This window comes from Rattus norvegicus, chromosome 14 (assembly GCF_036323735.1).
Source record: "Rattus norvegicus strain BN/NHsdMcwi chromosome 14, GRCr8, whole genome shotgun sequence".
NCBI classification, from domain to species: Eukaryota; Metazoa; Chordata; class Mammalia; order Rodentia; family Muridae; genus Rattus; species Rattus norvegicus.
This window is the reverse complement of record NC_086032.1, coordinates 25,102,271-25,128,501: the sequence shown is the minus strand read 5'-3', so window position 1 is coordinate 25,128,501 and position 26,231 is coordinate 25,102,271. Positions and strand designations below refer to the sequence as shown.

Here is a 26,231-nt window from a genome sequence, read left to right as displayed (position 1 = left end):
CTAAACCCAGTAAAAGCAATATACAGCTAACCAGTAGCTAATATCAAATTAAATGGAGAGAAACTTGAAGCAATTCCACTAAAATCTGAGACTAGACAAGGCTACCCAATCTCTCCCTACTTATTCAATATAGTATTCGAAGTCCTAGCCAGAGCAATCAGAAAATGAAAGGAGGCCAAAGGGATACAAATTTGAAGGGAAGAAATCAAAATATCACTATTTGCAGATTATATGATAATATATTTAAGTGATCCCAAAAGTTCAATCAGAGAAATACTTATCCTGATAAACAACTTCACCAAAGTGTTGGGGTATAAAATTAACTCAAACAAATCAGTAGCCTTCCTCTACTCAAAGGATAAACAGGCTGAGAAAGAAATTGAAGAAATGACACCCTTCACAAGAGTCCCAAATAATATATCATACCTTGGTGTGACTTTAACAAAGCAAGTGAAAGATCTGTATGACTTCAAGTCTCTGAAGAAAGAAATTGAGGAAGATCTCAGAAGATGGAAAGATCTTTCATGCTCATGGATTGGCAGGATTAATATAGTAAAGATTGCCATTTTGCCAAAAACAATCTACAGATTCAAAGCAATCCCCATCAAAATTCCTACTCAATTCTTTATAGAGATAGAAAGAGTAATTTGCAAGTTCATTTGGAATAACAAAAAACACAGGATAGTAAAAACTATACTCAACAATAAAAGAACTTCTGGGGGAATCACCATCCCTGACTTCAAGCAGTATTACAGAGCAATAGTCGTAAAAACTGGTATTGGTACAGAGACAGGCAGATAGACCAGTGGAATAGAATTGAAGACTCAGAAAGGAACCCATACACCTATGATCACTTGATCTTTGACAAAGGAGCTAAAACTATCCAATGGAAGAAAGATGTAGAACAATGCAAATCTATCCATTCCTATCATGCTGTACAAGGCTTAAGTCCAAGTGGATCAAGGAACTCCACACCAAACCAGATACACTCAAACTAATAGAAGAAAAAGTGGGGAAGAGTCTCGAACACATGGGCACTAAGGAAACTTCCTGAAGAAAACACCAATGGCTTATATTCTAGGATCATGAATTGACAAATGGGACCTCATAAAACTGCAAAGCTTCTGTAAGGCAAAAGAAACTGTCATTAGGACAAAACGGCAACCAACAGAGTTGGAAAAAAATCTTTACCAATCCTACATCTGATAGAGGGCTAATATCCCAAATATACAAAGAACTCAAGAAGGTACACTCCAGAGAGCCAAATAACCCTATTAAAATGGGGTACAGGGCTAAACAAAATATTTTCAGCTGAGGGTTATTGAACGGTCAAAAAGCCCCTAAAAAATGTTCAACATGGTTAGTTATCAGGGAAATGCAATCAAAACAACTCTGAGGTTACACCTCACACCAGTCAGAATGGCAAAGATAAAAAACTCAGGTGACAGCAGATGCTGGCAAGGATGTGGAGAAAGAGGACCACTCCACAATGTTGTTGGGGTTGAAAACTGGTACAACCACTCTTGAAATTAGTCTGGAGGTTCCTAAGAAAATTGGACATTCCACTACTGGAGGACCCAGCTGTACCTATCTTGGGCATTTACCCAAAACATACTTCAACATACAACAGAGACACATGCTCCACTATATTCATAGCAGCCTTATTTATAATAGCAAGTAGTTGGAAGGAACCCAGATGCCCTTCAACAGAGGAATGGATACAGAAAATGTGGTACATCTGCACAATGGAGTTCTACTCAGCTATCAAAAATGACTTTATGAAATCCGTAGGCAAGTGGAATGAACTAGAAAATATCATCCTGAGTGAAGTAACTCAATGACAGAAAAACACACTTGGTACGCACTCATTGATAATGGATATTAGCCCAAAAGCTCAAACTACGCAAGATGCAATCCATAGACCACAGGAAGCTCAAGAAGGAGGATGACCAAAATATGGATGCTCCCACTCCTTCTTAAAAGGGGAAAAATATCTATAGGAGGGAATATGGAAGCAAAGTTTTGAGCAGCGACTGAAGGAATGGCCATTCAGAGCCTGCCCCACGTGTGGCTGATACATCTACAGCCACCAAAACTAGATAAGATAGATGAAAGCTAAAAAAATGTATGGTGAAAGGGACCGGATATAGATCTCTCCTGAGAGCCACATCCAGAGGATGTCCAATACAGAGGTCAATAGTAGCAGCAAACCACTGAACTGAGAACAGCACCCCCTTTGGAGGAATTAGAGGAAGGATTAAAAGAGTTGAAGGACCCTGGGTTTGATCCCCAGCTCCGAAAAAAAGAAAAAAAAAAGAGTTGAAGGAACTTGCAACCCCATAAGAACAACAATGCCAACCAATCAGAGCTTTCAGAGACTAAACCATTACAGAAAGACTATACATAGACTAACCCAGGGCTCCAACTGCATATGTAGCAGAGAACAGCCTTGTTGGGGCATAAGGGAAGGGGAAGCCCTTGGTCCTGCCAAGGTTGGACCCCCAGGACAGGAGAATATGGGGGGTGTGGTAAAGGGGATGTATTGGGGGAATACCTGTATGGGGGGAGGGTAGGGATAGTGGCTTATGGATAGGAACGTGGGAAAGGGAATGACATTTGAAATATAAGTAAAGAAATTATCAATTAAAAAAGAAAAGAATTAACTTGGAAAGGTAATAAATACAGCAACACTTTAATTAATAAATATAAACATAAATGTATGCTTAGAGAAAGTTTTTAACATATAACTGAGCATCCATGATTATTAGATTTTTTTACAATACTCATTTGTTTATTTAACATCTATGTCTTTATAGCATAGACATGCATTGCTTGTGAAAACCCCAAGAAGGTCATGGGCTGAGAATAATGAGAAGTGTGGTGGGTACAGAGAATTGAACCTGGAACCTTTGCCAGCTTTAAGTGCTGAGCTGTCTCTCCATTCCCCTATTTATCAATTTTAAAATTAAGTGTATTAAAAAACTACTCAAAACATTATGAATGATAAACCTAATTTTAGTGTCAATAAAACAAAATCTATCTGAATTATAAAAAAACTGGAAATAAAAAACTTTACAAATATATTACATTGTAATGCAAAACATAAGTGTTCATTTTTGAAGAGAATACATGAAAGATGCCTATTGTGAAATGAAAATGTTGACAGAGAAGGAAACACTCTCCGCATATCATTGTAAGAATTGCTTATCACCTTTGATTTTTCTTTGCACTAAGAGATCTATGGAGCTTACTTTGACTGCGGAAACTTTCTATTAATTGATTGCATTGATCATGAATCATTCAATCTCTTGGAGTGGTTTCAAGAACTTCCCCCTTTTATTTCCATTAATGTAGTCCTCCTGTTTCTAAATCATTACATTCAGAGGTAGCAATTTTAAGAACTACCTTCCAAAAAATAAAAAAATAAAATAAAGTAGGCAAGAGAATGTACCTATAAGTCCAAAGTTAGAACAACACCACTCAACAAAAAACAAAGTAAACAATGGACCCCTCTTTTTCAGTAGAATAATATGAAAAAAATTGCTTTCTTTCTTTATACCACAAAAATATAGTGTTTCGATAAAACTTTGTCCAGCGATTTTGGAATAACTATAGAAAAATGTTACAGATCTATGAGGAAGTTCTTTTGAAATATGGTGGTCTTCAATGATTTATTATTATGTATTATTATCTATGTACATAATTATTTAATTATTTTTGGATCCCCTTGAATTTTTTAGCTCTTCATAAAGTCTTCCCACAGTTTCTTCCTGAGTATATGATTTAATTAATTTCTCCTCAATATGCCAGAAATTCTTCAGTTTGAGTGCAGAGGAAATTAACATTTTCTTAAAGACACATTTGCAGTGTAGAATTTCAATATCAATGTATTTGACAGAAATGGTCAGAGATTAACTTAACTGAGTAGGGCACTGGGTTCAACTCCTGTCACTTAAATAAAACAAAGCCTAAAGAATAAACATAAAATTAAAAAAAACGAGATCATAGGTTCCAACGGACACTTACTGTGGTCCAACCAACTTGCTGACCCAAGTCTGTAAAATAGAGTGTGATAATTGAAGAAGCTGCAACACTTTGAATCGTGATATAATCCTTCAAGTACGGACCACCTAAAGTAAAAGCAATGAAGAAATAATATTTAAATATTATTTCATGACCCAGTCACAAAAAGTTTCTTAATATGAAACTGGTAACTACTTAGTTTTAACCAGTCTGTATTATATAGCAAATCTGAATATTATCAGACGAACCATTTTATTTGAGTAATTTATATACCAATGTTCCTGATACACAGTTTTCCAAAAGCATCAAAATGTACTGTCTTTAGCCTTAGTTAAAAGAAAGCAATGACCCTCAAGAATTTTCCTATGAAAGTTCAACTCAACCATTGCTTGAGTTAAGCTCTAGTGTATCTTAGAGAGAAAACCTAGATAATTTATATATTACTATGAATATATTGTGTTTTTATATAGAGAGAGTGAATGAAGATTGCTCTTACATTTCATTTTTTACTTATATAATAACAACAAGGAGTGAACATGACATAGAAAGCAATTTGAAATCAAAATAGTCAATATTACTATAACAATCAAACCTAAGATCATAGAATGTTTGTAAGATCAAATATTTGGATGTTTTTGTATCTTTTTTTGATTTGTATATTTATTGGGTTCTTTAAAAGAGAAATAAATTTGTATTGTTCTGTTTTCTTTGTAAACATAGGAATAAAGCATTGGAATATTTGTTTTTAATGTATTCTCAGCAATAGGACATTGTGAAAAGAAACTAGGTAAATAATCATGCCTCTCTCTCTCTCTCTCTCTCTCTCTCTCTCTCTCTCTCTCTCTCTCTCTCTCTCTTCCCCTCTCTTCCTGTGTGATTTATGTGTTTGTGCATTCTCTTAGACATGTGTGGGTGGAAGACAGAAACTGTTCTCAGTAATCTCCTTTAATTTTCCATCTACTTTTAAACTCCCAGGATCTTCCTGGTAATACCTCCCTTAGCCAGTACTCACTTGCCCCAAGTCTACATCTGCTGTGAGTACAGAGGATACACATTTGCATAACAAACCCTTTTCTCTCTGAGTCATTTTTCCCTCTAATGCCTAGTTCTACTCTCTAATTTAGGAGTAAGGAGTTCTGTCCTTTGCCTTCCCAGAAATTGTCACTATCTAAAGAAAAGTATACAGAGACAGTGTGCAAGCCAAGACAATGGACTTGCCACCCCTCATAGATCAAGCTTTATCTATTTAAGAGCCCATGATTTTCTTCCCAAGCAAGCTCAGGGCAAGCCTGTCTTCAGATAATTGCTCTAAACAATAGGCTCAATTCAGGAACACACCCTACATTTAGGTATTTGGCATGGATTTTGTATGCAAGGTGTGCACTACAATTTTCCATATTGGTAGTTATGAAATCAAAATCTGCTTATACCCATGTTTCAGTTTCTTAATATAGCATTTCAATGATATTAACTACTAGAAATTCAAGTCTACCAACTGGAACTCTGGGAAGCAGTAACACAGTAAAACAGTGTGGACAAAATTAATTTAATTCTGTGCCATTTTAAGTATGTCATGGGTATCTTCTTTCTGACTCTCAGAAGATGGATGGTCTCCTGATTGCTTTAGTCAACAGATTATCTGAGAAAGAGCTTGACAGTTCTAAAGCTAGGCCTCAAAATTCTTGACCGCCTCTTTTCTTATTCATATGGTCTGTTTGTTCTACTAAAGGGAAGGAAGCACATTGCTTGTCTCACAGTAGAGTTCTTGTGATTCTGTGCATACAAGATCAGTCATATGCTAATGGGTGATTTCAGCAGACTGTATGAGTCTAGCTATAGTCAACGAATTACAACCAGTTCAAAGAGCCACTGGGTAAATGTATGTTTGCTACTTAGTACACAAAAATTATATTAAGTTTGTTTTTTAACAGTATCTATTGGATGAGAAAATTAAGATTATAATTTCATGGGGCAATTGTTCATTATGCAAATTACACTATCAAATGCATTCAAGGAGCGCTTCTCAGTAGTCATGGTACCGATTTGCTCAGACTCACCGTTTCCTCTTTTATCGTAGTGCTTGAGGTTATTATATATTCATAAAAAAACGTTGATCGTAACTTTTAGCCTAATGGAACTGCGATGGTGGCTCTGCTCTTGCAAAAGTTGGCTGCTTTTCTAGAAGACCCAAGTACTGATGCCGCACTCATGCTGAGTAAAACTGTCTGTAATTTTAACTCTAGAAGATTCTACAATACACTGCTAACTTCAGTTAAATAATTCATTCTTTCCCTCAAAAAGGTAAATACTCAAATTTCTATCCAAACAGGTACTTAGAAGTTTTATTTTGCTCAATCCACTACCTGGTCCCAAAGTTTTAAGCCACCAGAAGATTTGTGCTAACACATAAATCCTTTAGTCCCATAGAGTATGCTTTAAATGGAAATTCTATTTGACACTGATGCCTGTGGCACTCTCACACAGACGTTTTTTGTGTTAGGAATTTGTTTGAATAATGCAAACATTCATTTAGTATAAGCCATACATTGTGGAGGACCATAAAAATAAGACATATATATGGTCATATATGTAGTGACAAAACAGTGTCTTTAAACTTTTTTTTTTTGAGAAATAGGAATTTGACTTAAACTCTAGTGAAATTTAAGAATGATGAATATTAGCAAAGGAAGAAAAAATTCAATGTGTGTGAGGTGGCAACTCCTTAATAGGTGCTACTATAAAACACAACTAAAATTTTAAAAATGCACTCTACACACCTTGCAAATATCTAATTCTATCCACAGCTCTCATATAAACATAATGTTTTAAATGCTAGGTTGAGATCAATATCAATATTGGTGCAATATCAATAGAATTAGATTTTAAGTAAGACTCATTTTTACATTTGTATATTTATCTGTTGAAATTACTTCTATGAGAGAATGTTGCATTTTTCCCAAGTTCATTAATTTTTTGCCCCCCTTTCTCATAGTATTCTATTTGTTAAATCAAAATGGAATTTTCAAAAACTAATGTTCAATGATAAAAGGGAGAAACACTGAAGTGTTGGATTCAAATGAAATAGTATTTACATGTACACATTAGGTAATAAATGAGTTGACTTCTGAGGACAGATTCTCAATTATGTAAATTGATTGGTTGAAATTGGTCTTACCATATTCTAGTTGTAGGCCAATTCGAGAAGGGTACCACTTTGGACCTGTACAGTGAAAAATAACATTTAATCAGTAAACACAGAGACTTAGCTTTAAAACTTAGAGGGAAGACACGATCTTTATGAGAAAGGAAATAAGGTAGGTACTCAGTATCAAACACTCAGAGTAGTGGGAGGGTACTGGATCAAATTCTGACCTGACTATGAAGATATGCTCAGGTTATGAGCATGAACCAATTCTTGTGGTCCCAGAGAGCCAAGGTAGATAGTGTAATTAATTCTTCAATAATAATTTTTACATATTTATTTCACTGGAAATTTCTCTAGCTTTGGCACCTGAAAATAATTCTTCATTTGGAGTAAGTGCTCTGTCAGCATAAGACCCACAGTCTTAGACTATCCCTCAGAATGTCTACAGAAGTGAAGAGCTCCGTTAAAATAATATGAATGATCGACTTGGAATGTTGTGACTATATCAATAATTACAGGAATATCAATTTAAAATTTCTTTTTCAGCAACCTATATGAACAGATAGAATAATACTTTCTTTTCAAGAAGTCCTTAACATTTTAATAACATATTTCCATATTGAAAAATGATTTTTAAATTCAAAGATAGCCTGTTTCTACTGAAAATAAATTTTATGCAATTCTATTTAATGTCTATTGAAGTAAATGTTGAACAATTTTATCTAATTTTTAATGATAGATTAAATAAGTGTATTTTCAAGGAAATTCTTCCATTATTTATTTCCCCAAAATACATTTTAACTATTATCAACAGTGGGAACAATTTGGGCACACAAGGACAGTACCATCATCCTGAAGGCTCAACCAGAATTAGGAGTGCAAGGTCAGCCTGAGCTACATAGCACCATCCCGAGTTGTTAAAGTAAATACGTTTAAAAAGCAAACGTTTTAATTTTTTTATTTTTTTCCATCTTTATTAACTTGAGTATTTCTTATTTACATTTCGATTGTTATTCCCCTCCCCCCCATAACTGCCCTCCCCCCAACAATCACGTTCTCTGGGGGTTCAGTCTTGGCAGGACCAAGGGCTTCCCCTTACACTGGTGCTCTTACTAGGCTATTCATTGCTACCTATGGGGTCAGAGTCCAGGGTCAGTCCATGTACAGTCTTTGGGTAGTGGCTTAGTCCCTGGAAGCTCTGGTTGGTTGGCATTGTTGTTCATATGGTGTCTCGAGTCCCTTCAAGTTCTTCCAGTCCTTTCTCTGATTCCTTCAACGGGGGTCTCGTTCTCAGTTCAGTGGTTTGCTGCTGGCATTCGCCTATGTATTTGCTGTATTCTGGCTGTGTCTCTCAAATGTTTTAATAATTAGAAGTGGTAAAGTTGTGCACTACTGAAATAAAAGAGTGAACTATTTCTGAGTTTACATCAAAAGGTACTTGTGTAAGGAGATTGTCATGGGAAAAATCTTAAATAATTTTTGATAAACTAAAGGGTACTTAGGTTTAATCATAAACAAAGTTAGGGGTGATGATTATGAAGTTTACACACAAATACTGCGACATCACTTTAGGATATGCTCCAGATAAAGCCATTGTTTTCTCACCCTTTGCACTATCTCACTACTTATGACTTATATATTCATTTGAAGTTTAATTTGTAAGCTACCACTATTTATTGAAAAAGTTTAAAAGGAGTTCTGCTACATTGTGATCTTCAGACAAGTAACATATGATGTAACAAAATGCCATAGAAAAGTCAACAGTTTTAATTTATCATGTGTGACAATTGATATTGAACCAAGTACAAGCCATTTGATTAGCATTTTAATGATAGTAATTGAGCTCCTATGTAATTTATACATAAGTAATCAGGTTCTGTTTATTTTAATAATATTCATTGAAAACATCACTTTCTTTTTTACATATTTTTAAATTTTATTTTTCTTGGATATTTTATGTATTTATATTTCAAATGTTTTCCGCTTAATATGTCACTTTCTATAACAACTTATAATGCCATCTTGGATGGAAATGCCAAAGCAAAAATAACTATTGTTCTAAATATTTACATATATTTGTGTGTCTATGTATATGTATACATGTATAGTATGAATAGACACATACACAGATACATATATACATGCACATGAACATACAAATATATAACATATAATAAAACACACAAACACATACACATATACATATATACACATATATATATATACATACACATAAACAAGTTGTATACATATATATGTGTGTGTGTATCTATATGTGTATGGAGTGTATTATATCAAGAAATCAATTTGCAATTTTTTCAACTTGTGTGTGTGTGTGTCTGTCTATCTGTATAAGGGACTTCAATTATGTAACAGATCTTAGCATGTTTAAATAGCTTGAAGATATAAACAACGCTGATATTGGGTTACGGTGTCACAGGTAAATTATCATTATAAGAGTCTCCCCAATAAAAATGAATAGTTGAAAGAGAAAACTTGCATAATAGCTATCGTATTCTGATCACACCTTAAAAATCATTCCTAGCATTATTCAATAACACTGTGAAAAATAATGGAGCTTTGCTACAAGTAAAATATATTTCATTACATTACTTATCGCTGATGATTCACTAGGCAAGTAAAGATAACAGAGTCAATGTACTTACAACATTGTAACATCTTTTGAAAAAGGCAATGCATATGAAAAATCAAACTGGATAGACAAATAGTATCCATTTTATTTTGAAATTGTATCAGAAATAATATAACTTAATGCAGCATGTGCCCAATAACACAGATTAATTCCCCATTCACTCCTAGGAAATGACCAAAGGCAGGAGAGCACCAGCAGGTCTTAAATGCTTTTTGATTACAAACACTTGAGCAAAACATTGTGTCATCACCCTAATGTATCTTTTATACTGTAAAAAGAATATAACATTAGAATTAAATAATGTGGGATACTTTTAAAATCGAATAGAAATATTTTTACATATCTTTTTGACCTGTGAAATAAACTTGACTTAATGTACAGTAACTTTCCAGATTGAATCAAAATAATTGGAAATCTCATTGAAAACTCACTGTGAACTTGATGGCTGCCAGGTGCGTCTCAAATGACATCCTATTCTAGGTAAACTTTCTAAGACGGCCAAGTAAATTGAGACCATAAAGCGAGTGTGTTAGCAGAGCATTGGCGTTATAAAGGAGAGAGAATTTTCTAAACACACGATATAATAGACACATTGTGATCATATTAAATAAAAATATACACGAGCTTCACACCTGTTTCATTTTTCAGAACGTACAGAACGGTAAAAATGAGATATTCATGGGAAGCATGAACATGATAAATAGTGGTGGTTTTTATGAGATTTTTCAGAAATTTAGCATGTGTTCATCTGAAAGAGGGATGTTCAGAAATGAAAGCGATGCCTAACCCACCCCTCAAAATGTTAAATAAACCAGCCACAGTTATTTAAGAGACTAGCTAGAGGCTTAATTGGAGGAAAATAGATTTTTATACGTGGTAAGCATGTCTTTATACTGAAAGGAGTGGCAATTGGATTCTTATCATTGATGTGTATCACACACATATGTTGGAATTAATGTACAGTAACTTTCTAGATTAAATCAAAATAATTGGAGGTCTGAATGAAAACCCATTGTGAACTTAACAGTTAACAGGCACATTTCAGATAACGCCCCATTCAAGATAATCTTTTGAAGACAACCAAGTAAACTGAGAGCATAAGCAAGGGTGTTAGAAAAGCTTCACCAGGCTAAAGGAAGATGCTTTCCTAAATATAAGTGAAAATAGTTACATTCTTCTCAAATTAAAGTGTATGTGTGCATCATACACATATATACATATATATACATATACATACATGTGTATATACATATCCATCATATCCATCATATGAACACATATATACACAAATATATGATTGGATATAAAACATAAAAATTAGGAAAAAGTTTGTTTTATCCACATTGTAGGATATCAATAAAATAAGTATGGAATTCAGTGAATATAGAGACTATGAAACCAAACAGTGTTTTCACTGCACTCACCAATTAGTTTTAGTGGATACTTTATTTTTATTTTGATTCTAAATATTTTATTCTCTCTGCTTTAAAATTTTAAAGTGTTGTTTCTATATAGAGTTTATATATACAATACATATAAATGATATATAAAATTATTTAGTATGTATATTATATATAACATTTGTATAGAAATATATATAAAGACTGATATTTAATTATAGAATTACATAATATTATATGTAATATATGTGACATATTTTAATTATATATTATAAATATATAATTATATATATGTAATACTCACAAAGTCTTTCCCTAATGACCATTGACATCTTTTGCAGGGTTACAAACACTATGAACAATTTTTCAACAAAGGTGTGTGCCTCCTTTTATTTTTTGGTGCTTGTGTTTCAGCAATTATATTTTCACATCGCCTCACATACATAAAAGTATTTTGTGTTCTTCATATTTTTCTGGTTGCTTTTATCTGTGTAGATTTCCGATTTATAGTTCACTCACTATTTTATAAGATCTTAAAAGATCATTAGACCATCTTTGAGTTTAAAAAATAATTTCTTCCTTTTAGAATTAAGACATCATAGAAAAGAATAACATCGAAAGAAGACACTGAGCAAATAAAGTATCATACACAATTATAACATAAAATTATAACAATATAACTATTCTAAATATAGAATAGTTTTTAATTTGCTTATGGAAGATAATATTGATAGTCATTATTATCCTTGTAATGAACAAAAAAATTTAAAAATAATAATGCAAATTCTGTGAATTATTCTCATTTTAACTTATAATTCCATGACTTATTTATGAAGGACCTTGAAATAGTGATCTTATATCTTAAAAAGGGAAGCTGTTTTATTTGAAAGTAGCATAAGTTCACAAAACTATCTTTCTATTTTTATAAATATTTCCCCAATAACTGCCGCTGTTTTCTCTTTCTGTTATTGGTAGCAGCCTAGAGTTTAGCTTTCCTGTAGCCGAAAGCCCCATTGCAATGTGAAATTTTTATTTTCACAAAATAAACTCGCTACACAGAGATAACAAAGCTATAAAGAAAGCACAAAGACAGGATGTCTTTTGTGTAATGCAATAATGCAGTTGCTACAGTATTTTATGAGTCAGTACCAACAGGGCATAACTTCTGGTGCTTTTTTTTGTCAAAACTAACATAACACATCACCTGAAATGACTCCTTGATGTGCTCCAACCTCTGGCTTCTTTGTTAGTTCTCTAAAATAATTGTTTCATTTGTTGGGAGTGATGCACTCACTACACAGTTTCAGTATAATTAGACATACATGTACTCATGGCAAACCATTGCCTCGCAGTTTTATAAATACCACAGACATAATGAGCTAATCAAGCTAAACTGGACTGTGATTCCAGGCAGGCACTTCGGGTTTAATATGAGATGTGGAACAGTGTTTATGAATCTGTAAGAAAGAAAGAAGTGTTTGCGTCCTCCTCCCCAACCACTGAAACTATTTCATGCAAATCAGCAACCATAAAATGGGAACACTTTTGCATACTAAAAAAGCAAAAAAAAAATGTAATGGCTAGAATGTAATGTAATGTTGATATTACAGTGCTTGGGTAAGAGAAACAGGATAGCATAGAAGTATATAATCAATATTGCAGAGCAAATGTCTTTTCAGGAAGATAGAGACATGGTTTAAATAAGAAAACTCAAATAAATAAAGAAAAATGAACCTGAATAAACAAAGACTCTGACCTATTAAGAAATAGGAGGATAACCTAAAATAATATAACGATCTCAAATCTCTGGCATGTTTCTTCTCTGCAAGGATTTCCAGAAGTTTGTGCTCAGAACGAATAAATGAAGTGCAGAACACCTAGGTCATTCACTCAGAGGGTAGCTATGACTACCAGCTCTTAACATTGGGTTAGAAAGAAAGAGGCAAACTAATCTTTAAAAAGTCATGTATCATGAAAATTTCTACAGTCAACTAACCTATATATAGACCCATAAATCTAAAAACAATTTATGTCAGAGATTTATTTTCTGTCACTTTTGTCTCTCTGTCTCTGTCTCTCTTTATACATATACATATATAGCTATATGATGTATATCACTATAACTTTTAGATGGTGGCTTGTTCTGGTTTTGAAATAAGAATATGAAACCTGAAATGAATTTTTCAATGTGAGAAACTCTGTACACATAAAATACTTCAGTGTATAATATCTTGTATCACTTAGAAACCCAACCAAAGAATAAAAGCAGTCCTGGTGAGATATGTTTGCAATCTTATCACTTGGGAGGTAGAGTCAGGAAGATCAGGAGTTCAAAATCACCCTGTGCTATATAGATAGTTTAAGTGCCACCTGGTATAAGGAAACCCATCTCAGTAAAACAATTGCGCGCGCGCGCACACACACACACACACACACACACACACACACACACACACACACACACACACACAGACACCAAAGAGAAAACAAGTAGCAAAAAGATTTCAGAAAAAGCCTGAGGTTAAAGAGAGCAAATTTATATAATACATAAACATTACTAGTCAGTGTTAAAAACAAGGTGCTTACAGTTACAAGTATATTTATCATAAGTGCATCCACTACTTAAAATCTGATGACTTTGAGGTTTGAATAAAGATATTAAAAACTAATACAAATAGCCCAGACCAAAGAGCAATTAGTCTGAGAAGCATGAGAAATCAGAGAAAAGAAGCATTAGGACTGAAAAATGCCCACTAAGAACTTCAAATTTTCATGTTCTTCATTGTCTCAAAAATGAACGGTTGATGATACCTACATGGAATCAATGTGCAACAAGCAACATTTAATTGGGTGAGATGAATATTACTTGAACCCAGCAAAAGTGAGATGACACTAATAAAGCCTACCATGATTCTCAAAGTAACCAGTAAATGGCAGCTGAGACCTATGGAATTTGAGCAATGAAGCTAGCTTACGTGTAGGCTGTCACGATTCACCCTGTGGAACATCTGGATAGAACAAAATGGCAGAGGAAAAGTAAGTTTGCTCTCTGCTTGACCTAGCACACCAATCTTCCTTTCTCACGTTAAGCACTTCTGGTTCTTGATCACCGAAGGATACATGTGGGGATCCAGTTGTTGACACTGATAGCCTCATAGATTGGTTTTGGTGTTTCAGTGGAAGGCAACAGATGTTGACATATTTCAATCACTGGAAGAAATCTCTTTAGATCAATTTCTTTATGTCAATTGTTCTCTCTCTTTCTCAGTAGTTATAAATATGTAGATATCTCCATGTAGTATTGGCCATGTGGTAAAGCAGGACTAATATACATATTACTTAGCTGTGTAAACTGCTGGGCACTAGTAGTGATGAAATCCGTACAAGTTAATGAAAGAGTGTCAAGGTTTCTGAAAGTCTACAACAAAGCTGATATTATTGGGAATCTTGCTAAGGTCGATGAGCTTCAACTTCAATTCATTTTTGGACTTTTCAAATGCAGGATTATTCTGTAATAAGAATAACTGCACTCATTCAGAAGACTGCACATTGTTGCCCCACAAAACCTTGTCACATATGAAATGGCTGGTGCTCAAGGTGCTTAGAGAAGAGCTCCCATGCTACCTGGACTCATAACACATCGGTGCATGCCTTGTTTGGAACAGCTTAACATGTGCAGTTTATTTTCTACTCTCTCTTTGATTTCAGTGGTTTTCCCCATGTAAAAGATCTCCACATGTGGCTGTTCCTCAATGATTATCTTTATACAAAATGTCCCTGAATAGTAGCACTTGCTTCTTTTACACAACCAGTCTCTAGGTAGAATAATAATCAAATATTCGCAATATTCAAAAATTATTACTCCACTATGTTCCTTTTGAGAGCTATCTCTCCTGAACAGATTCTCATGCTTGGCAAAGTTAATAGGACTTCAATCCGTTTCAGTCCACTCATTGCTGCTCATTTCTCTTTCTAGGAGTATATTCCTCGATACTCAATCAGCTGTAAAATATCTTTCAAGTTCAACACAAGAAAAGGCCTGTAAGTTCATGCATCAGTCTTTACAATCCTGCCTTACAAAATCTTCCTGTTCACAAAAATGTTAGCTCCGTAGTTATCCCTTTATTGCTACAATGTAGAGAGGCTACAGCAACCTGTTCCAGTGTCCAGAGATAGAACAGGAATCTGTGATGCATATCGAGTAACTCACACTTCTGTAAATAGCACTTGACTCTCTCCTCGAAGACTACTTAGCCTTTCCTAGAGTCCATAAGCTAGCGAGTGTGTCCAAATGCTCATACAGTATGTGTATCCAGGAGCACTGAGTCCTTAGAACTGTCTTTCTTGTGATTTAGCCACCTCCATTCTTTTGAAAATAAACTAGGAAACATGATACTACTAAAATAAAGCTACAGATCCAATCATATCTTCATATAATTCTAGTACATCATTCACAGAAGTAAAAAAAATCAGTCTTACAATTATGGAAATTTATGGATATTCACACTCAAATACACACACATGAACACACACACACACACACACACACACACACACACTGCGGGGCAGGGCTATGAGTATGCAAACAATTCCAAGCCTAAGGAAAGTCAGAGACATCACATTCCCTAAATGAAAATGATATTAACCATAGTGATAAAGATATCACGCTATCATGATACTGGCACAAACAGATGGATAAACCAATGGAGCATTATGAAGGCTCAGAGATAAATTTCTTTGACTATAGAAGCCTAAGCTTTAACAAAGGATGCCTGTGGAAAGATACCATCCTTTCAGGTAGTGGTGATGGCAACAAAGTGCATATGCAATCAAATGGATAAAATTAGATCCACTTCTCTTGTGCACAAAATATCAATTGAAACTGCATCAGAGAACTTAATTTAAGGCACGAAACAATACAATTGTTAAACAGAAAAAAAAAGTAAACAGTTAGGGACATAGTTGCAGGTGAAAAATTAGTGTGAATAGAATCACAATAGTAATGGATATAGCCACAAAGGTTGGCCAAATGAAATACATGGAATAAAGACATCCTTAGAGAAAAGAAACCATCAATGGCATAAGTGGACAGCCCAGAAAATGAGAGAAAATCATTACCTTTAGACAAAGAGGAAATATCTATAGTATTTGAAGAACAGAAAACATTAATCATCAAAGGAACAAAGCTGCCGATGCATAAATGGACCAATAGGAAAAAAGCAGGCAACTGTCAAAAAAGAGCTACAGGTAATTATTAGAAAAATATAAAAGTGTAGCCAGGTATGGCTTTAATATAGTACTCTGGAGGTAGAGGAAGGTGGGTCTGTGAAAGTTAGAGGCCAATCGGAATTTACAGTGAATTACAGCTTAGCCCGGACTATTAAAAAAAAAAAAGAACTTTTCTAAAAACAAATCTAAATTAAAGTGGTCAATCATGCTAGAAATCAGAGACTTGTGGATATGCAAATTTAAATTACTTTGAAATATCAACTCATGCTAGTGAAACCAGTCACTATCAGAAAAATAAGATTAAAACTATCACTGAAGAAAATATGAGGAAAGAAAAACCCGCATATAGTTGGAGGGAGACTAAAGCACAGCTTCTCTGTGAATTAACTGGGCAATTTCTAAAACATTGAAAATAGAATTATCTTATGGCCCTCCTATACCACTCTTGCTCACATAATCAAGGAAGGCCATGTCATGAGCTTAAGGCTATTCCTTATGGATGCCCAGAAAAACATAGTTCACCAGCTCATTTCAATTTTCTTTTAGAATTAGTGACAACGAAGCTAGGAAAGTTCCCCAAAACATGGAATAGCAATGATACACACACACACACACACACACACACACACACACACACACACACACACACACAGATGTTTAAAGATAAGAATATTTTTCTGAAATTTCTTTATTGGTACATTAAATATTTTTTAAATGAAAACCACTTTCCCTTGAAAATATTGGAAGCATTTTAATTTTGGTCACGTATTACCTAAAGATAAATGAAAATTTCCATACTTCTAAGTAGTACTAAATATTCAGAGGTATTTCTTCTGTAAAACTTGCATAAATTTTATTAACTTTTAAATGTCTTACTAACTATACCTTGAGCAAATTCCAGAAAAGAAATTCAAGAAATGTCAATGCTTTGTAGAGATAAGCAGTTTGTAGGTGTTCTTTAAGATTTTATAAGTTACTCAATTAAGGAGGATATCAGTTTTCTCGTTATTTCTTGAAATTTACTCAATAGTTTTTGGATTGCCTCCCTTCCGTGTCTTGAGTTATGCAAATTTTTGAGACTGTATACTGAATGACAGAAACAAAGTGTGAATAAAGGCAGAATTGAATAGATATTAACTTTAAGAAGTTTACTGATAAGATGTTACAGTCACTAACTCCCTTCCCCTCTTCTGTAAAGATCTGGAACTTAATGGGGACTGCTCCAGGTCACTTCCTAAACTTGGCTTTTTCTCCCTTTGTTCCCTTGGTAACTCAGAAACAGTAATAGCAGTAAAAATATTTGATTTTTTAAATGTTCTTTTTCAGTTATTAAAGAAAAGCATTAAAAGGAAATCAACCAGATGAATTAAATTCTGTGCCGAAAAATGTTGTACTCAAGAAAGTAAAAAAACAATGTGCACTTATTTCCAAATTCAGAAATTATCAAAAATTTTCTTTCTTAATTAAGAATCAGTAAACCTCAAAAGCAAAATTAAACTGTTCAGCATATTATAATTCTTCAGTAGAAATTCGTCCCATCTGTAAAAATGTATATATGACAGATACATTCAGGAGTCAGCATAAGAATTCAGCAGTTAAAATCTCTTTCAGCTAAGTCTGACAACAGGCATACAATCCACAGTGTTTACCTATTGTAGAAAAGAGTACTAATTCATAAAACATGTCCTATGACTTCCACTCTCATGCCATGGTACACATGTATGAATCCATATATTCATACACATACACACAAAAATAAATACCAAAATAAAATTTTAAAATCCATTCAGAACAACTATGTACAGGGTCTGTCTTAGACATGAGCATCATAAATTGTCTGCATGATGAATCATTGGTATAATAAAGAATTTAAAGAAAAGTCGGGAAAACATATTCCAAAACATTCATCTTAATAGATATAATAGAGTTTTCCGGAAATAAAACTATTTTCTTAAAATTATTTTTCATCAGTGATTAGCAAGCAAATGAAAGCAAGAGAGGGAGAGAGAGAGAGAGAGAGAGAGAGAGAGAGAGAGAGAGAGAGAATTTTCTAGTACAATTCATAAGTTCCAGTCCATTAGTCAAACATAAAGTACTTAAAAGTTGTAGACTGAAGCTTGCTTATTAGATGGTTGCAGAAAGAAGAGCATGTTTACAAAGTGATGGAAAGGCACAAACGACTGAGAAATGTCAGGCCAGCATCCTGGTATATCTGATCTAGGAAAGACTATATCTTGTTGAAGAACAGCAAAACATAACAATTGTTTCAGTGTTTTCACACAAGATGCTTCCACAAAACAAATGTATCAATATATTTTTCTTTGAGGATTCAAAAAAAAATAAGATTTTAAGAATTAAATTCTAAAAGCAACACAGTATGTCTAAAAAGCAGTTAAGAATTAAAGAGAAAATTTAATCCAACACTGTGATTGTTCTGGCAAGGGATAACATCTAAAGATCTTTTAGGTTAATGTGATCAGGCTAGAATGCAAATATGCTCTGAATTACAGTCATAACTTCCTAAAATCCAGATGTATGTTTAGTATATATCTTGTTTAGGATTAACCCTAACAATTATTAAGTAAGGCTAATTTATAGAAGAAAGTAGCCATCTTTGAAAGTGATTTCTAGATGCACCTAACCCTCAAGAGATTGTAGTCCCCAGAAAGTTTAGGTCTGGTGAGGTGGGGACATCCTTGTTGAGACATGGGGGGGGGCGCTGTTGGGGGTGTGTGGACTTGGAGGGGAATAAAATCTGGAATGTAAAATTAAATATATAAATAAAATAAAAAGAAAGAGAAAGTGAGAGGGGCAGAAAAAGTGATGAATCAGACAAAAATTGACAGAATGAGTCAGAGGTAGGATATGTTCAACTCTTATGAGAACAGCATAACAAAGAGAGGTTACTCTGAAGAAGATCTCAGAAGATGGAAAGACCTACCATGATCATGGATTGGCAAGATTACTCTAGTAAAAATGACCATTTTGCCAAAAGCAATCTACAGATTCAATGCAATCCCCATCAAAATTCCAGCAAAATTTTTTTATAGAGATAGAAAGAGCAATTTGAAAATTCATTTGGAATAACCAAAAACCCAGGATAGCAAAAACTGTACTCAACAATGAAAGAACTTCTGGGGGAATCACCATCCCTGACTTCAAGCAGTATTACAAAGCAATAGTGATAAAAAAAAACTGTATGGTATTGGTACAGAGAAAGGCAGATAGAGCAGTGGATTAGAATTGAAGACCCAGAAATGAACCCACTTATCTATGGTCAGTTGATCTTTGACCAAGTAGCTAAAGCCATCCAATGGAAAAAAAAAGATAGCATTTTCATCAAATGGTGCTGGTTCAACTGGAGGTCAGCATGTAGAAGAATGCAGATCGATCCATGCTTATCACCCTGTACAAAGCTTAAGTCCAAGTGGATCAAGGACCTCCACACCAAACCAGATACACTCAAACTAATAGAAGAAAAAGTGGGGAAGATTCTCGAACACATGGGCACTGGAGAAAATTTCCTGAACAAAACACCAATGGTTTATGCTGTAAGAATCGACAAATGGGACCTCATAAAACTGGACATGGTTGGGCACCATTGGAAGGAGAATCCTTTGGTCCTGCCAAGGTTGGACCCCAGTGTAAGGGAATGTTGGGGGTGGGGTAAGAAGGGGTGGATGAGGAGGGGAACACACTTATAGAAGAAGGGGAGGGAGAGGGATTAGGGGGCTTATGGACAGGAAACCGGGAAAGGGAATAACATTTGAAATGTAAATAAAGAAATATCCAATTACAAAAATTAAGGTTATGACAGGCAAAAAAAAAAAAAAAAGAAAAGAAAAGAAAGGAAGCATGCAATGAAAGATAACAAGCAGCAAGCAGCTGTGGTTTGTGATGAGTTCGCATTGGAATTTTACAGAAACAGTTTTACCTCCAGGTTGCAGAGAGAACAAATTCACACAATAAAGTCAGAATGAGCCAGAGAATAAGTAGTAGCCAGATGATTAGAATATTTGTCAAAGTTAGCAGGAAACTAGCCAGAGCAAGTCAGTCAGAAGCCGAAAGAAGCTGATTGAATCAGTCAGCTTGGAAGCTTCCTTGCCTAAGCCTAGGGATAGAGCAGAGAAGGAAATGCTATAGGAACAGCCCAGACCCTGCAGTCATATAGCTCGTGTGTGTCTCTCTTCTCACTTCATCTAAGGAAATGAAAGTGACAATTACAAAGAATTACAGTGACATAATGTGTATATTATCTTAGATAAGCTCATGCAGGCCATTGCTCTCACATTCAAAGACCCTCACCAAGCATGCTCATGTGTTTATGCATAGACCTAAGTATTAGAGGCAAACGTGGTTACTGTTCTCTGTGATGCTTATGACAAGGACAAATGACAGGATGATCTCAAGTAGCAGTAGAGTCTGTTTCAGTAGTTTTTTTGTAAATCATAAACTTTTATATATTGAAGTTGTAGTTTTGAAGAACAAGTTTGTGAAAAATACTATGAATAATGCATGACTTTTTTCAGGAACTGAATGTTAGTGTAAGGAATGTCAGTACATGCAGATATGATAGCCAAATATTGTAAGGTGTATTTGGAAAGTGTTGATTACTACAGCATTACAGTAAAAGTCAGAAAGGACAGCATTGGGATGTTTGTATCACAAAAACCAAGAAAATGATGCTGGAAATACACGGGAATGAACAATGCATAAATATAGCTAATGGAAGTGATCATATATATCATATATAGTGTTATGAATATTGGATATATTTGTCAGATGTGGAGTTATGAGCTATATCTGGATATACAAAAGGCTCAACATCAGTGAATACCCTGTAAATTTGACATAGAATATGAGAGAAAATTGTTTGTTATAATCCACAATATCAAGATTGAGTAACCGAATTTAGTTCCTAATTAAGTAGTTATTAAATGATAGATTATCAAATAAGCTAGAAATTGAGCATGCTAAACATAGCTTGCTACAGGATATGAAGATGGCATGCAAATATAGAGGTGAGGGTTTGATATGCAGCAGAAAATATGGAATGGAGCAAGGCACACTTCACCTTTTAATTATTTTAAGCCACGGTACAGTTTATACCTTGAAAGTGAAAAGCCCACTGGGACAAAAATCAGAAATAAGACAAAATCAGAAAGATCAAAAAGGATGAAGTCTTAAAATTAGGAAGGTAAGATTTATTGAATACCTAATTTTCATCAATAAGCACCAAGAAAATTCAAATCAAAGCTTCATTGAATGTCCTTCTCACTGTAGCCATGATTACGTTGACCAAGAAAAAGGAATCGCTGCCACTCTGTAAGCAGGGAAGAAAACTTTATATTCTATGTCTTGCAATCTAACTTGGTTCAGGCACTGTGAAAAATACCTATAAAGAAAAAAATAAAGAAAAAAAAGGAAGAAAACAAAGAAACAAACCCATTATCCATAACTCCCAGCTCTCCCATATGTAGCTACTGAGGCGGTTTGAATAAAAATGGCCCTCAAAGGCTAATATGGAGTGGTGTGGTATATTGGGAGGTGTGGCCACGTTACAGGAGGTGTGGCCTTTGGGAGGAGCTGTATCACTAGAGGGTGGGCTTTGAGGTCTCAGAAGTTCCATCCTGACCACTGTGTTACTGTCAGTTTCTGCTGCCTGCAGATCTGAGGGTAGAACTCTCACCTACCTCTCTAGCTCCACATCTGTCTGCATGCGCCCACGCTTCCTGCCATGAGAGAAAAAGGACTAAACGTCTAAAGCATAATCCGGGCCCAGTTAAATGTGTTTCTTGTAACATTTGCCTTGGTCACAGTGCCTCTTCACTGCCATAAAACACAAAACAGATAATTCCTCCAACACGTCAAGACCAGAGACACCTGAATATGTACATTTATGCAAACACTATTTTCAATAACCAAGGAATAGATTTATTCTAGGTTCCAATTTACCATTACAGTAATGAATAAAATGTGGTGTATACACAGTGAGATTTTTACATGGCCCTGAAGAAGAAAATATTCCATTTGTAGGAAAATATGGATAGAATTAAGGATCAATATATTCATAAATAAGTCAATCCCATAAACACAAAAGACTTGTCTCACATGTATTCATGTGTCTTATAAGGTATTTGTGTTTCTTATGTATAAACATACATATATATATGTATATATAGATATATATATATATGGGGGAGAGAGAGAAAGAGAGAGAGAAAGAGAGAGAGATTCTTAGAGATGAAAAGTGAAAGAGAAGATAGGAGAAAAGAAAAACTGAAATATATATACTAACAAAGAAATTATTATTAATATCACAATGAAAAGCTGCTGTACAGAAAACATGTCAATGAATTTAGTTAACAAAATATTTTTTTTCTTGTAAGAAACAAAGTCTGCTGTTTGGAATGGTTTCTTTATTCATTTAGTGTCTTAAGACATTAATAATTCTAATTTTAGACTCCAGGGCCTGAAGACAAATAGTATGAAAAAGACATGACATGATGTTAATTAAGAATCAGAAAAGAAAGGTTATAAGCCCTAAAATGTGTGGATTTTCATGGATAAAGTTATTTTCCCATAAATGTATATGTGGTACTTTGAATCATTATGGCCCCCATACACTAATGTGTTTTTTTAATAATTGTCCATTAGGTAGTTGCACTATTAAGAGGTTTGCCCTTGTTGGAATGCATAGCCTTGATGGAGGAAGTGTGTCACTTTGAAGGTGGACTTTGAGGTCTTACACACTTAAGCTATGACCAGTATATATCATAGTCTCCTTTTGCTGCTTGTAAATTAGTTTGGAGAACTCTCAGCTTCTTCTCCAGAACGGTTGCCTAAAACTGTCATGTTCCCCAAAATGAGGATAACGGACAAAACCTCTGCAACTGTAAGCCACCCCCAAACAAATGTTCTCGCCTATAAGTGTTTCCATGGTCAGGGTATCTCTTCACAGCAATGGAAATCATAATTAAGGCAGTATGTAATGAACTTGAAAACATTCCATATGCAGCCACCAAACCCAGACACCTGCCAAGAAGTGCTTGCTGACAGGAGTCTGATATAGATGTCTCCTGAGAGGCTCTGCCAGAGCCTTACTGATACAGATGGGGATGCTTGCAGCCAACCGTTGGACTGAGCACGGGGACCTCAATGGAGGAGTTAGGGGAAGGACTGAAGGAGCTGAAGGGGTTTGCAACCCCATAGGAAGAATAACACCAACCAACCAGACACTCTGCCCCCAAAGCTCCCAGGAACTAAACCACCAACCAAAGAATACACAAGGAGGAACCCATGGCTCCAGCTGCCTATGTAGCAGATGATGGGCCTTGTAGGGTATCAATGGCAGGGGAGCCCTTGGTCCTGTGATGGCTTGATGCTTCAGGGAATACTAGGGCAGAGTGTGTGGATGGGTGAGTGGGTGAACACCCATGTGGAGTAGGGGGAAATGGGTAGGATGAGGGAGGCATGGGAAGGGAAACAGAGAAGGAGGATAACTTTTATACCTCTCCTGGGCATATACCCAAATGATGCTCCAACATACAACAAAGGAACATGCTCCACTATGTTCATAGCAGCCTTATTTATAATAGCCAGAATCTGGAAAGAACTCAGATGTCCTTCAGCAGAGGAATGGATTCAAAAAAATGTGGTAAATCTACACGATGGAATACTACTCAGCAAACAAAAACAATTAGCTTGAAGGGGCTCGAGACCCCATATGAACAACAATGTCAACCAACCAGAGCTTCCAGGGACTAAGCCACTACCCAAAGACTATACATGCACTGACCCTGGACTCTGACCTCACAGGTAGCAATGAATAGCCTAGTAAGAGCACCAGTGGAAGGGGAAGGACTTGGTCCTGCCAAGACTGAACCCCCAGTGAACGTGATTGTTGGGGGGAAGGCGGTAATGGGGGAGGATGGGGAGGGGAACACCAATAAAGAAGTGGAGGGGGAGGGGTTAGGGGGATGTTGGCCAGGAAACAGGGGAAGGGAATAACAATCAAAATGTAAATAAGAAATACTCAAGTTAATAAAGATTAAAAAAAAGTTTTAATTGTGATTGGCTATCCATGCCTTGCTCACAAAAAAGTAATAATAATAATAATAATAATAATAATAAATATATATTTAATTCTGTATAGGCAACTTTCTTATAATATGAATGATGTTACTATTTGCACTGCACTGTGACTGAACTTGTCATAGCATGGGGATGGCTACATATAAACCTATATATCAATTAAAATTTTCTATTTTTTAAAGAAATAATTTAATTATTCATTGAGTTTAGCTTCAATTTTCATACAATGAATCAATATATGATTATGAATTAGAATATATTCTCCAAAATACAAGTTCTGTTCAATAAAACATGTTAAAATGCATCTTTAAAATTATATGATATAGGCCCTTCCAGCCAGTGCCATCTGCCAGGACAGAGTACCAGCTTGTCTGATTCTCTGAAGACACCACAGTCTCAAGGCCTCCAGAAGGTACTTCACTCTCAGGACAGTTTTTCCTCTACACACAGGACAACAGACCCCACAGTCTGAAGGCCTCCCAGGAGAACAGCTACAAGCAGGGCAGCATCTTGACTTCCTCTCTGAAGACCCAACAGTCTGAAGGCCTCACAGGAGGTCGGCTACAGCTAGGGCTACAGGCCTACCAGGAGACTGGCAGGAACCCAGGGTCACAGGAGGGAAGCTCCAGACAGAGACACCCAGACCAGCAAACACCAGGTATAACCAGATGGTGAGACACAAGTGCAAGAACATAAGAAACAGAAGCCATTATAAGAACAAAACCTGGTTCTCCCACCCCAGGAAGCCCTGGACACACCAACACAACTGAAAATCAGGAAACTGACCTAAAATTCTATCTCATGAAGAGAGTAGAGTCCTTTAAAAGAGATGTAAATAATTCATTGAAATAAATACAGGAAACACGAGTAAACAACTAGAAGCCCCTGAAGAGGAAACAAATAAATCTCTTAAAGAAATACAAGAAAACACAATCAAAAAGGTGAAGCAATTGAAGAAAGCATTCCAAGATCTAAAAGTACAAGTAGAAACAATAAAGAAAACACAAATGGAGGTAACCTTGAAATGGAAAAATTAGGAAAAAGGTCAGGAATTACAGATGTAAGCATCACCAGCTGAATATAAACATCAACTGACTCAATTCTCCAATAAAAAGTTGTAAACTAATAGACTGGATATGCACACAGGATCTAGCATTTTGCTGCATACAAGAAACACACTTCAATATCAAAGGCAGACGCTACCTTAGAATAAAAGGCTGGAAAAAAGTCTTCGAATCAAGTAGTCTGAAGTAACAACTAGAGTTGCCATCCTAATATCCAATGAAATGAATTTTCAACAGTTATCAAGCGATGAGGAAGGACACTTTATATTCATCAAAGGAAACTTTCACTAAGAGAAAGTCTCAATTATGAACATCTATGCCCCAAATGCAATGGCATCCACATTTGTTAAAGAAACTTTACTAAAGCTCAAAACTCACATTGAGCCCCACACAGTAATAATGGTAGACATCAACATCACACTCTCAATGATGGACAGGTCATTGAAACAGAAACTAAAGAGAGACACAGTGAAACTAATAGAGGTTTTGAACCAAATGGATTTAACAGACATCTTCAGAACATTTTACTCTAAAACAAAAGAATATACTGCCTTCTCAGTACATCACAGTACCTTCTCCGAAATTGACCATATAATTGGTCACAAAACTGCTGGGAAGGCCAG

The 26,231-nt window shown here is 35.2% G+C and overlaps 1 protein-coding gene across 1 annotated transcript in view; it reads right to left on the bottom strand.

The window, feature by feature from the left end:
- The window catches only part of Tecrl (trans-2,3-enoyl-CoA reductase-like), a 73,028-nt gene that overhangs the window by 31,456 nt on the left and 15,341 nt on the right, over positions 1–26,231 (bottom strand). Inside the window, 2 exon segments of the mRNA NM_001108860.1 lie at positions 4,027–4,130; positions 7,199–7,243. Of these exon segments, the coding sequence (NP_001102330.1) occupies positions 4,027–4,130; positions 7,199–7,243 (149 nt within the window).